Raw genomic sequence first — 14,682 nt, 5'->3', positions numbered from 1 at the left:
TTACAAAGTTGATCTTCCAAGTGAATATGGTGTTAGTGTTACCTTTTTTATTGGCCCTATAACATCCAAACCCCACATATCAAAAGGCCAAGGTGAGATCATATTGAACAGAGGTGTTGGAGGTGCATTTATTCTATCACAATATATCTGACATTTATGGCATCTCTTGACATAGTCTATACAATCTCTTTCCATGGTCAACCAGAAATATCCCGACCTTTGTATTTGTTTTGCCATTGTATGCCTATTAGCATGTGTAGCACAAATTCCTTCATGGACTTCTTTTAATGTTTCTTCAATCTTATTTTCGTTCAGACATCTAAGTAGAGTCCCATCAAATGACCATTTATATAAAATTTCTCCATCTAAGTAAAAATTCATGGCCATTCTCCTTAAAGTCTTTTCATTTGTCTTGGAAATCCCTTGAGGGTATTCTCGATGTTGGAGAAACTTCTTGATGTCACTATACCATGGTTTCCCATCTGGAGATTCAATTAAGCAATAATGGGCTTGGGAGCTTCGGACTTCGATATCTATTGGCTGGATCTTGCTTCTAATATCAATTTGTGTCATTGAAGCTAAGGTTGCCAAGGCATCAGCAAACTGATTCTTATCTCTGCTTATATGGGTGAATTTGATCTCTTCAAATTCATTGGCTAGCCTCAAGAGATAATTTTGGTAAAACTTTAATTTCTCATCCTTGGTTTGCCACTCACCTTTGACTTGGCAAATGATTAGTAAGGAATCCCCAAAAACCTCAAGCTTTTTGGCTTTAAGTTCTAAAGCAGCTTCCAGGCCAATAATGCAGGCTTCATACTCAGCTGTATTATTGGTACATTCAAACAATAACCTTGCGGAAACAGGATACTGTTTATTTTCTGGGGAAATTATTACCGCTCCTGCCCTATTTCCTAATATATTTACCGCACCATCAAAGTAAAGGGTCCAAGTATCGCTTTCCCCACCTCCATCATCGATTATTATCACATCTTCATCTGGGAGGTCAAAGTTTAGAGGCTCATAGTTTTCGTCTGCAAGATGATCGGCAATTACGCTTCCTTTTATAGCTTTTCTTGTCATAAAGACAATCAATATTCTGCCAACAAAACTTGCCACCTTGCTATTCTACTCGACAGGTAAGGTTTTTCACAAATATACTTTAGTGGATCTAATTTTGAAATCAACCAGGTTGTGTAGTACAACATATACTGCCTAAGTGTTTTTGCACTCCAAACCAGGGCACAACACAACCTTTCAATTGCTATGTATTTTGACTCACAATCATTGAATTTTTTACTCAAGTAGTAAATAACTTGCTCTTTCCTTCCTGACTCATCATGTTGTCCCAACACACAGCCCATAACTGTTTTTGTTACTGTCAAATACAAGATCAATGGCCTTCCTAGTGTTGGAGGTACTAGCAGCGGTGGATTTTGCAAATACCTCTTTATTTTATCAAAGGCTTCCTGACAGTCATTGTCCCATACTCCAGGATTTTTCTTCTTGAGCAAGCGAAGAATTGGCTCACATGTCACCGTTAGCTGAGATATAAACCGAGCTATGTAATTTAAGCGCCCAAGAAAACTTCTTACTTCTTTTTCTGTCTTAGGTGGAGGCATCTCCTGAATAGCTTTGGCTTTGTCAGGATCCATTTCTATTCCTCAATCACTTACTATGAAGCCCAATAATTTTCCTGTTTTTACCTCGAATGAGCACTTTGCAGGGTTCAACTTTAATTGGTATTTTTGCAAACTTTTAAATAGTCTCCTTAATACTTGCACATGATCTTCTTCCTTCTTTGATTTTGCAAGTATGTCATCCACATAAACCTCCACTTCTTGGTGCATCATATCATGGAATAGGGTGACCATTGCCCTTTGATATGTGGCTCCAGCATTCTTCAATCGAATGGCATTACTTTATAGCAGAATGTCCCTCAAGGTGTGACAAAGGTGGTCTTCTCTTTGTCTTCTTCCGCCATTCTGATCTGGTTATAACCAGAGAATCCATCCATGAAAGAATATGTAGCATTTCTCGCAGCATTATCAACTAGAATGTCTATGTGGGGTAAAGGAAAATCATCTTTTGGGCTCGCTTTGTTCAAATCTCTATAGTCCACACGCACTTGGATCTTACCATCCTTTTTTGGGACTACAACCACATTAGCTACCCACTAAGGATATTAGACCACGTCTAAAAATCTTGCATCCTATTGTTTTTGAATCTCAGCCTTTACCTTGAGCAACATGTCCGGGCGCATTCGCCTGATTTTTTGCTTAACTGGTTTGCTTCCTTCTATTAAGGGAATTTTATGTACGACTATGTCAGTATCTAAACCAGGCATATCTATATAAGTCCAGGCAAAAACATCTGCATATTCATGTAAAAGAGAGACTAGTCTATTTCTTTCTTCAGTTGTAACAAGGGTGCCAATCTTTAATTCCTTCTTTTCTTGCTCATTTCCCAAGTTGATGACTTCTAATTTCTCACTAGCAGGTTCCCAGGACTTCTTAGAGTGTTCTACCAACCTAGTAAACTCTTTTACATCTTCTTCCTCCCATTCTTCATCGTCCATTGCAACCATATTATCAAAGTTTGGCCAATTATTCTTAGTACTACGGTTTTGTGAATCGATGGAACTTTCAGGATTCCTGAAAGTGCAAGGTGTGCTCGTGTAAGTGTGATTCGTGAAAGGGTAAAAGGATGGAGACACACAATGGATGTAAGAAAATGCATGATTTCATTAAAACAAAAGTGCTTAGTTAACATAGAAAATCTTGCGGTATCATGAGCTAGATTACCGACAAGATCATCACAAGTCAAAACAAAGCAAAACAAATCCGAACATGATTAAACAGGAGTAATTACTTTTTAAACACAATAGGAGTAGGCTCCATCTTCCAGTTCTGGTACACCTCTCCTTCAGCCAATTTTCGCACGAAAGATCTAGCAGGAGGTTCATCAATGTTGTGAATGGAAAGTTGTGGTAGGACTTCATCCTTCACTTCCAGACCCGCTTCTTCTATCTACTTTCCTCCTTGGCCCTCCAAGGTATTGATGTGGAGATCCATTATGCCGGATCTAATCACTTCTGTAGCCCTTGGGAAAGATACTTGGAGCGGTGGGATGGTAAATTCTTCTTCTTCTGGCTCTCTTCCTTCAATCCTTGCCATTCTTGCCTCCTTTCTGATTTGGGCAGCCCGTTTGTAATCGTCTTTCTTGGGCTTATATCCAAGCCCAAATCTTTGATCCACACTCTTTACCTTAATCGGTCTAGTCTTAGGATTATATTGGAAAGGAGCCCTATTCTTCAAAAAGCATCTAGCATCCATTTTTTATGCTTCAGGGATTCTAGGCTTTCTCAACACTGCACCCTCAGGAACCCATTCCGTATTCACAATTTCAAATGCATGAATATTCCCATCTCTACAATCTTCCGCTTGAATGAAGGGTATGGATACATTTTTTATCATGAAAACTGTTTCTTCAGCCTTGACAGTTATTAACATTCCATTCATGATATACTTTAAACACTGGTGTAGTGAAGAAGTCACTGCTCCAGCTGCATGAATCCACGACCTCCCTAATAATATGCTGTAAGATGGGTGAATGTGCATTACTTGTAATGTTATTAGAAACAGCTGCGGCCCTACATATAGCTCCACTTCTAGGGTCCCAATTATTTGTCTTGGTGAACCATCATATGCTCTCGCCATCAATGTGCTAGGTTTCATATACGACTCATCGATAGACATTTCTTTCAACATATGCCTTGGTAGGACATTCAGTGCAGAACCGTTATCGACGAGTACCTTTCCAATTAGAATGTCCTTACACCGCACTGTAATGTATAGTGGCTTGTTATGCCCTGTACCATCAGGACCCAATTCATCTTCTGTGAAGTGTACATAATTTGAGGCTTGGATTCTTCCCACCAAATGTTCCACGGCTTCTTGATTGATATCCTGAGGAACGTATGCCTCATTCAACACCTTCTATAAAGCCTTCCTATGTGGCTCGAAGCTTAGAATCAATGACAACAATGATATTCTTGCAAGAGTTTTCTTGAGCTGTTCAACAACACTGTATTCAATGTGTTTCATCAGCTTCAAGAATTCATTGGTTTCCTCCTCAGTGACAGGTTTGTTTATTTCCTCGGTCACGTCAACCCCCTCTTTACCCTTAGCTTTTCTTTGTTTTTCCAGTTCTTCTGGAGTGAAACATTTGCTGCTACAGGTTAATCCTCTAATTTCTGCTTGAAAAATTGGCGGCAGCTAAGTGCTTTTGAAGGAACACCCATAATCATGAGGTAAGGCATTGTAATTCCTTTCATGTGCCACTACTGGTTTGAATAAGACCAGTTTGGGCGGCTTTCCTGCAACGAATTGTACTCGACATACCTCTTTGTTTGGCGCTTCTATCATGGACACCTCCTCACCTGTTGCTTTCTTGATTTGTATCAATCCACGACTCATCATTTGCATTACTTTTTTGTGAAAGCCCTCACACTGGCTAATCACATGGCCTTCTATGTTATGGTGTTCACAACACTTCTCGCTATCCTCTTTGTATCTTGCATCTACCATCATTTGGTGGATCCTATCTATTGGCACCCTTAATATTTTTGAGTGTTCTATTTCTAACATGTTTACAGACCCACTACCTGAAGCATGATTTGGTAGAGGGTTTGTATTCACATTAGGGGCATCTTCAAGTGTTATCCAACCTGCTTTGATCAATGGTAGAAGCTTTCTCTTGAAGGCGTTGCAGGTGTGGATGCTATGCCCAGCTACACCGGCATGGTATTCGCAGGTAAGATCTGGCTTATACTAGCTAGGGTAAGGCGGTTGTAAGGGTGCCAAAGGTACAGGGGCTACTTGTCCGATACTTAGTAGCTTTTTGTACATTTCATTCAGGGGTAACGACAATGGAGGCAATTGTTCTTGGGTTCTTTGGTAGTTCTTTTTGGGGAAACTTTCAGCTTGGTTTTTTACTTGGTAGTTTTAGGGTTTAGGTTTTTTGGTTGGGATTGGGAAGTTGAAATTGGTGTTGGCAATTTGGGATGAAGGGGATGGAGTGTTATATCTTTGGTATTGGCTTTTCTTGCTGTTATAGTTACTTTCAACATGATTAATCTCCCTCTTTTTTACTCCAAAACCCTTCTTTTCCACGGATGCAGAGATTCTCCCACACTCTTTGCTCTATTCGTTCTGCTACTGCGACTGCATCAGTGAATTGTTTAGCCTAACTACCCATCACGTGTTCGTAGTATGGAGCTTTTAGAGTGTTAGCAAACAGAGCAACTATTTCCTTTTCTAGGAGAGGGGGATGTACTTGTGCTGCCAAATCTCTCCATCTCTGGGCATACTCCCTTATACTTTCCTTATCCCCTTTTTCCAGGTTAGATAGACTGGTTCTATCCGGAGCAATATCCATGTTGTATTTGTATTGCTTGATGAAAGCATCTATAAGATCCTTCTATGTATGAATCCTGGTATTATCTAACCTCATATACCAGCTTAATGTTGCTCCACTCAAGCTGTCTTGGAAAAAGTGCATTAGTAGCTTCTCATCGTGCACTACTTCTGCCATTTTATTGCAATAGGATTTGAGATGGGTAACAGGGCATTGAGTTCCGGTATATTTGATAAATTCAAGAACTCGAAATTTCTTTGGTACCACCACATTAAGGACTAGACACATTTATGCGGCTCGCATTGAGTCATATAAATCTACTCCCTTAATGGCCCTAATCCTGGCCTCTAGTGCTGCCATCTTGTCTTGATCAATGTCATCAAATGGCTTGGCTTTGTGAGACTCATTAGCGAATGCAACTGCGACCGCAAGTGTCGATGCTGGTGTTGTTGATTGCACAAATGTTGGATTGTGCCGGGGCTCCTGTGTCTGTTCTCCCATTGTTTCTTCAGGTTGATTTGCTGGGAAAATGGCAGGTCTAGTGGAAGGGCCTTCACCAGAGGTATTTCTTAGTGCTTGCTCGAGTAAGCTGGTGAGGCGAGCCACACTAACCTTTAGAGAATCCAATTCTTCTTGGCAGTGAGCTTCACGATAAGCACGCTCTTCATCTTCCATGTTTCTTGCTCGGAGTCGGGTGTTGTAGATTCTTTGGGGACCTATTTTTTGACCTGGCGTATGCATGTGTGTTATAATGAATGAATGTATGAATATGGATGCAAATGAAAAAGATGCATGTATAAGGATTAAAGAGCTAATCCATGGCTTTCTTTGTCAAATACAGGTAGAATTTGAAGTCTGATATACTCAAAGAGGTTTTACCCAAGTCCTTTGATTGATTGAATTCCATACACATTGCAAAGCTTAAATTCCATACACATCGTAAAAGTTCAAAAGTAGGCCTAATACAGATGGTCTAGTAAAAGTTCAAAAGTAGGCCTAACATAAATGGTCCATACAAAGTGCCTTTATTCAAATGATATTCCTCTATTGGCTGACATTCCTAATGAAAAAGGAAACTTCATTCAAATACTCCTCGTATCTATGACGGCTGTTGGCAATCCTGGCCGCCTTCATTTGTAGCTCATTTGCCTTTCAAGCCACCATGTCGATTAGCCTGTCAGTCTGTTTGATCTTGTAATGGAACAATGTGTTATCTTGAAGCAGTGTTCCATTACTGGCGGCTAATGATTCATTATTTGTCTCCAAAATTTGAACCATCTTTTCCAACTGCTAAATCTGCTTTCTGGCCCTTTGCAATTCCTCCTTCTCTATATCAAGCTCGGCCACCTTAGTGTTTAGTTGTACATCGAGGCTGCTGATATGATCTTGCCATTCCTCAAACTGTTCTTGCATCTTCTTTGCTTCTTCCTCTTGGGACTCAAGCTCAGCTTGTATCATAGAAACTCGGTTTCTCATAGCATTTATTTTGTCTAGGTACTTCTTCATGTCTGATTCAGCTAGCCTTCTTGCTTCTCTCTCATCATCAGCCTAGACCTGATACCGAGTTCTTAAACTTCTTTCTTCTTCAATGGTGAGATCAGCTAATCTGTTCTTCTCTTTTTCAGCTTCCCATTTTAATTTATACTGGTCCCTTTCTTTCTTCAGAGAAGCTATTGTTTCTTTGTCAGCAGACTTTCTATTTTCTAAGGCCCTTTTTAGAGTCGCAAATTCTTGCTCCATCATTACATGTTTGTTCACCAACTCATCATACTTGACCTTCCCTTCTTCCAATTGCTTATTTGCTTCGTGTTGGTTCTTTCTTAACTCAACAATTTGCTCATCTTTTTTTTCAATTGCTGATCTAAAGGGACCCATGCTTTGTCGCCACAATTCATGAGATAAGATGAACCATTTACCCAAGGAGCTTTCCATCTGAAATTACTTTGGGGAAGTTCTTGGTATTTCTTTACCCATGCCTTTTCATCCAAATCATTCCACTCTTTAGTCAGCACCAGCTCAAGTGGCCTCATGTTAAACCATCAGAAATTATTGAAGACTTCTTTTGACGTTTCCAAATGGCTAACTATCCACATGAATAAAAGAGGAACACAGCATCGCATCGCCTCTTTCCCATGCAGTCTGCAATGATTTAGAGACATGAAGGTTTCGACTAGGATAGCTGAAGTAGGATTATTCTTTGTTTCTTCAAATTCAAGGAATGCATTAGCAGCTTCTATGCTAATAATTCCAGTAACTTCTGAAGGAAATAGAACCAACCCAAAGATGGCAAAGGCAATTATCTGATATCTTTCTTCACCCAACTTCCCCTTTTCCTTATCTGTCTTTAATTTATTCTCGATCACTTTCCACTTGAACCCTCCATTAGATGTCCTGTACTGATCAACTTGGTCTAGATGTAGAAGTTTTGCAATTGCTGTAGCTGTACTCTCGATTCTTTGCCTAAAGTACACTTTGTAAGGGTCGTTCGGAAAAGACAAGATCTGAGCATACTCTTTAAGGGTAGGGGTCATATCAATATCCCCAAAAGTGAAACATCTGTAGCTTGGATCCCAGAAATGCATCAAGGCTTTGACTGCTGAAATCTGAACAAGAATTCTTATTAGATGAGCGATTCTTCCATACTTCTTCTTAAACAGATTCTCATCTATATATCCCAGAATTGGGGCCAACTTCTTTATGCTGTCTACAGAGCACTGCACTTTGGTTATGTACGGTAATTCTTCAACCTTGGTTCTTGAGCAATCCCCTTCAACTAATTGCATCATCTCAGATCTTTCCCCATATTCCGAAAAGGTAAGGGAAGCCATGGTCTTAGCTCAAAAATCCTGTGGAGTTCAGACAAACTCTAGGTTATTATATGAGGGATATGTTTTCTAACTAGTCTCAAAAGGTCTATGAACTGCCTAGTGACTACCTTTCGTGAAGGCAATATGGGGGTTTACAAGGAATGGTTGGGACACAGTGTGACCGCCATTACCAAGTAAACACCCAGTTTATAGTTGGATGTTTCACCAATCTGGACCCTGACTGAAAGTCATGAGGCAGACCGCTACTCTCCATCTATCCTAGAATTGGGTCTTTTTGGCAAAAAATGCATGAATGCATTAATATTTATGCATGAACAAGAAATAAAAGTGTTCAAGCAGTAAAGTTGAACAGACCAAAACAGATAATCAAACAATCAAACAAACAAAACTTAGTCCAACCAAACAAGGCGTTCCCCAGTGGAGTCGCCATCCTGTCGCGGGGGCGTGCCGACGCGATGTCGTCTGGCGACGGCGGAGGCGCTTTATCGTGCCTCCGGTGTGAGGTGTGGTGTGTTGGGAAGATTTTTGGATTTAATCATAAAATTATGATTAATTTTTAGGAGTCGCCACCTAGTATTATGGTTACTAGGAACCTATGGTCTGCGGGAGTCTGGGTAAGGGACTGATTGTGCAAGGGGAAGATACATCACCCCCAGTGCACCCTACCTAAGGTAAGCTGCATTGTTGTTTGATTGTTTTTTTCCAAGTCGAGTTGGTCTTTTCTAAGGTTCTAGGCAGATCTTTCTTCATGAGAGAGCCTCTACCCTATTCGGTTAAATCCTAGCCATTCTAAAGTCTACATTTTTATACTTTGTATCTTTAATACCCGGGGGTGTACTTTATCGTGTAATTTTACACTTCACAAATATTAAAGTCTATATCTGGGTCCTAGAAAAAAAATATTGAAGAAAGATTTTTGACTTGTTGGCCAAATCGTAATTGGATAATTATAAACTGGTTATAATATCAATTTTTTTTTTATGAAAAATATGTTTGAAAAATTTTTAGGATTTGGCCGTATGCAATAAAATATTTTTTTCATTTTTCAGAATTTTCTTTTTAATATTTCGGAAAAAAACCGGGTATTTTAATATCAGATTTGTATCTTACAGTGTAAGTATACAATCCAATATTGAACAAAATTGGTAGAAAAATATTAAAAAAAAAACAAATTTTTTTTAAAATGATTTTTTAATTTTTGGATTTTTGTTTTGTTTTTGTTTTTTATTATTTATTATTTTTTTAAAATAATATTATAATATATATTATATTATATAATATAATATATGTGGGCTGGGCCGACCCAGATAACTAGGCCAGGCGCAGTCCCAAAAAATATTTGGGCCGAATCGGCCCATGAGTGTTGGGCCGACCTCTGCCCATGATGGTTGGGAATTCTGGGGACGGGCTGGACCCGGCCCAGCCAACTGGGCTGGGCTAAGGTGGGTCCAACCCATGGCAGCTTAGTCACTGGGCAGTCCAGTGACTAAGCTGCAGGAACAGTGCAATGTGAATTAATATTCACGTGCAACGAAAATGCAGAGAAGAAGAAGAAAAGATGAGGGAGACTCACCTGGCGCTGAAGGAGCTGACGGCCTGACTGGTTGCGCCCGGTGTGACTGGTGGTGGTGAGGCTGGTTGCTGGCTCCGGTCGCCGCTGGAAGAAGAAGAAGAGGTGCACGCCGAGGCGGAGAGAGGTTTTGCGGAGGAGAGAGAGACATAAGTGGTGTGACCACCGTGTGTGGTGTTTTGTTGGTTGCTTGAGGTGGATATGACAGTGAGTAGATGGACGATGATGGTGGTGGTGGCCGAAGGCCACGGCGGAGAGAGAAAGAAGAGGAGGCTGGTTGCAGGAAAACTGGGCAGGAAGGCTGTTTTTTTTTCAACTTTGCGTTCAATTTTCTCCTCCCCCGGATCTTCAACAAAGCCTTTATTTATAGGCGGTGGAAGAGGGTAATCTCATCTGCACTGGGGTAAAATTTCAGCCCTTGATTTTGTTTAGAAGAATCCCAACCGTCGGTTCAAAGTAGCCTCCCTGAGTTGTCAAATCTGCAGGTAAAGGCTGCCTGAGTTGACCTCTTCATGCCGTCACCGGCGTCTCCGTGCTGTCATTCATCCTAAACTGTTCACATGGTCTCCGTTTTGTGCAAGTTTGGTTCGATTTGATGGAGAGATCAGGCATTAAATGCACCTGCAAAGTAGGCTCTCACACTGTTTTCTTCGGGTAAAATGGGGAAGACAATGAACAGTGACCAGACGACGCGTCGTCTGGTCCTCTTTTTATATATATATATATATAATATATATATATATATATTATATATATATATATATATATATTCGAAATGGCGCCGTTTTGGTTTTAATTAGGGATTTAAGCTGAATTTCAATTTAGTTCTCCAGCTTTCAATTGATTTTAATTAGACCCTCGATTAACTCTAAACTTTTGATTTAATGCAATTAAGCCCCTGATGAACTTCAATTGGAACCCCGAAGTTAAGCGCCTTTTACAAAATGGTCCTTGGTCTCGGATTTTGTCAATTTAACCCCTAATTGACCATTAAAATTTTAATTTTTTCAATTTCACCCCCAGTTTTTGTCAATTGAACCCCCATAGCTTGCCGCCTGTTGCAGATTGCTCCTTGGTCTCAGATTTCTTCAATTTAACCCCTAATTGACCCCAAAAATTTAATTTTCTTGCAATTTGGCCCCTAATTTCAATCAATTACCTTGGTAAAAATTAAATTTGGTCTCTTAAAATTCCAATCTTCTCAATTAAGCCTAAATTAGGCTCCCAAACTTAATTTTTCACCAATTAAGCCCCAAATAAAATTAATTTGACCCATTTAAAGTATAATTAAGTCCTTACACTTAACTAAATCATTTAATTGGACCCAAATTAATTCTTAAACATAATTAAAAATTCAATTTGGCCCATGATTAAATCAAATTGGCCTATTAAAAATTTAATCATGTCCTTGGACTTAATTTTTCACTAATTAAACCCAAAATAAAATTAATTTGACCCATTTAAAGTATAATTAAGTCCTTGCACTTAATTAAATCCTTTAATTGGATCCAAATTAATTCTTAAACATAATTAAAAATTCAATTTGGCCCATGATTAAATCAAATTGGCCTATTAAAAATTTAATCATGTCCTTGGACTTAATGTTTCACTAATTAAACCCAATATAAAATTAATTTGACCCATTTAAAGTATAATTAAGTCCTTACACTTAATTAAATCCTTTAATTGGATTCAAATTAATTCTTAAACATAATTAAAAATTCAATTTGGCCCATGATAAAATTGAATTGGCCTATTAAAAATTTAATGATGTCCTTGAACTTAATTTTTATACAAATTCATCCAATAGTCATTTAATTTGACCTTAAATTTGCATTGTTTTCTTCCTTTTTAGGGATAATGGGGTACAATTAGGTCTTGAATTTCCTTCAAAAATTGCAACTTAATTCCCCAGCCTACTTTCTCCATATTGCCAGCCTTTATTTTATTTTTTGATTTTTATTTTGAAGAAGAAGTTATTTTTGGGGAATAACCCAGAATTAGGTTATGACAATCCCCATGCACAATAGCGTTATTGGGACTAAAAGTTGTAATAAACTCAGAAAACAATTTATGATAATTATGAATATAAATCTACAAAGAATTAGTCTAAGACCTAAGATGATTTAAGTAAATTATATGGTATGCGCAATTTGGATTTTTGACGTGAAATTTCCAATTGTCCAGTTTTACAATATTGAATGTATTTTTAAATCCGATCGTTGGATCGAGCTGCCATTTTATATAAGGTCGTAAGACATAATGTTTTACCTTTGGTTAAACTTTAAGGTCGATTAGAGTTCGGGAAGGTTTTGAAAATAAAGACACAGTGTCAGGTTAGTGTAATAAACTGAAATTTAAGGGGGATAAGTTAGGGTATAATAGTAATGGATCCATAAAACCTAATGTCACTATGCTTGTTTCTACTATTTATGTGGAACAACAGCTAAAAAAAGAGAAAAAGGCTTCTCTCTTGCATCTCTTCAAAAATCATTTGAGAAATCTTTTCAAATTATGAAATTGAAGCTTACAAATAGGTTTGTGAGGAGAGACACTTTTAAGCTAAAATTAAGAAGCTTGGTTGCAAGAGAGGAACTTAAGGGACAAGTATGGGTGATCAACATTTCATAGTTGATTAGTACTTACAAGTGAAATTTTATCAAAGTTTCATATCATCATTTTGCACTTGAAGTATCAATAACTTCTTAACTAAAGCATGTTTTATAATAACAAGTCTGATACTATAAGATACCTTTAATTTATGGTAAATGTTCATCTTAAATGAAGGCCTATCACATAAATCAAAGGATTGATTGATGAGTTTAACTACTGAAATTGAGAAGATAAAGAGAAGGTTAAGCTTAGAAAACTTTGTTTTCAACTCAAAAATCATCAACGAAACTACTTCCATGGCTGACGCATGGATTCGTCAACGCACACAACCCCTATTGACTCATAAATTGTTAACAAAAACAAAATCATTATCGATTTAAAAATCATCAACAAAACTGCTTCCATGACTGACGCATGGATTTGTTAGCGCACACAACCTCTATTGACTTATAAATCATCAATGAAAACTAAGTCATTGTCGACTCAGAAATCATCAACGAAACTACTTCCATGGCTTATGCATGGATTCTTCGACACACACAACCCCTGTTGACTTAGAAATCATCAATGAAAACTAAGGAGCTGCCGACTCAGAAATCATCAACGAAATTGCTTCCACAGCTAACACATGGATTCGTCAACGCACATAACCTCTATTGACTTAGAAATTGTCAACGAAAACTATGTCGCTGCCGATTCAGAAATCATTAGCGACGGTGGAGTCATTTCTGACTTTACTTTTTTTGTTGGGTGTTTCTAACTCCATGAAGGAGTTCGACTAAAAATAAAGAAAAAGAATAGACTGGACACTTCTAAAGCAAATAAGGGGCATAAACAAGTTATTTTCAACCCGGTGATTGGATTTGGGTGCATATACATAAGGAAAAATTTCCTAACCAAAGGAAATAAAAATTACAAACTCGGGGTGATGGTCCATTTCAGGTTTTAAAGAGGATCAATAACAATGCATACAAAATTGATCTTTTAGTTGAGTATGGTGTTAGTGTTACATTTAATGTTGTTGATCTTACTTTGTTTGACACAGATTTTGATTTGAGGTCGAATCCTTTCGAGGAGAGAGGGGATGATGTGGATCAGCCTAAACACACCGACAAAGACCCATTACATGTTCCAAATGGGTCAATGAAATTGTCCAAGACAAAGGCATTGAATGCTTTGGTTTTGAAGGTTTCAACCACGTCAAATTTAAAGGGTTCATTGGAGTATCAAGAGGAGGCTCTAGTACATCTTATCCATATGCAAGAGGGGCCCAATCCAACCTTATTTAGGTCATAAGGTGAGGAGAAAACATAGCAAGGAAACCAAAGAATCATACTACAAGTTGGAAACAACAAGGGTGGTTACCTTTTCCTTTTGTTTGTAAGATTAATGGGTTGCATGGAAGGCTATAAATAAGCCTTGAATCGGTTTTGTAATATTTTCTTTCCTTCTATTCTTCTCATGGAAGAACATGGATTTAATATTATAGGCTTTATTTTATTTTGTTAGCTACAACCTAAAGCTTGTTTGAGTTTAATTAATACTTTGTTTTCAGCTAGGATCCAAGGCTTGTTTGGATCAGTTTATAGGTTTTTTAGTTTAAGGTTTTTGGGTCAGTTTTGTAAGTGGGCCAAATCAATCCACTAGGATAGATCTATTAGGGTTAATTTTTCAAGAATTATGTAAACTTATGTAACTTAAATATCGACAACCATTGATGAATATTACTTCTGAATTTTTTAGTTTTAACATGTGAGAGTGATTCTTGCATTCTTTAGTTCTTAAACGAATTGATTCTGACTTATTGGAGATTAATTGGCTTTGGAGCATCATTCTACTTCATTGCAATCGTGTTGGTGCCTTGGGACATGTTTTCATTGTGTCACACTTCTATCAGACCTATTTCGGCTTTTCGAGATTAGATTTCAATCTTGGTTGTGAATTGCGTGACCATGTGATCACAAGGTTCATATCAATTTCTAAAGCTTTTAGAACTATAAATTTTTTAAATGTGCATGTATTTATATGAATGTTAATATTAAGAAAAGGTTGATTTTACTAGCTTTTTTAATGGAGCTAATGGTGTCAATTTGATTTACTATCAGGTTATTAATGGGTTATTGGAGTGAAATCCAATAGTTTATGCATTTATGGAAATGAGTTTATGCATTTATGTTGTTCATTTTGATTAACATGGTGAATTTAATATATGTATATAATGAATATGTAACTATCAAAATGTAAAAGTCATGGAAA

At 37.9% G+C, this 14,682-nt stretch overlaps 1 protein-coding gene across 1 annotated transcript; it reads right to left on the bottom strand.

The window, feature by feature from the left end:
* LOC118029033 (uncharacterized) lies at window positions 1–1,652 on the bottom strand. The gene is made up of 2 exons (XM_035032813.1): window positions 1,236–1,652; window positions 1–1,125 (listed from the first exon to the last, which is right to left on the bottom strand). The coding sequence occupies exons 1-2, from the start codon at window positions 1,650–1,652 to the stop codon at window positions 1–3; spliced, it is 1,542 nt and encodes a 513-aa protein (XP_034888704.1).
* Between the last annotated feature and the right edge of the window lie 13,030 nt (window positions 1,653–14,682).

Source organism: Populus alba, chromosome 12 (genome assembly GCF_005239225.2).
Source record: "Populus alba chromosome 12, ASM523922v2, whole genome shotgun sequence".
Lineage (NCBI taxonomy): Eukaryota > Viridiplantae > Streptophyta > Magnoliopsida > Malpighiales > Salicaceae > Populus > Populus alba.
This window is presented reverse-complemented; position numbering and strand designations above follow the sequence as displayed.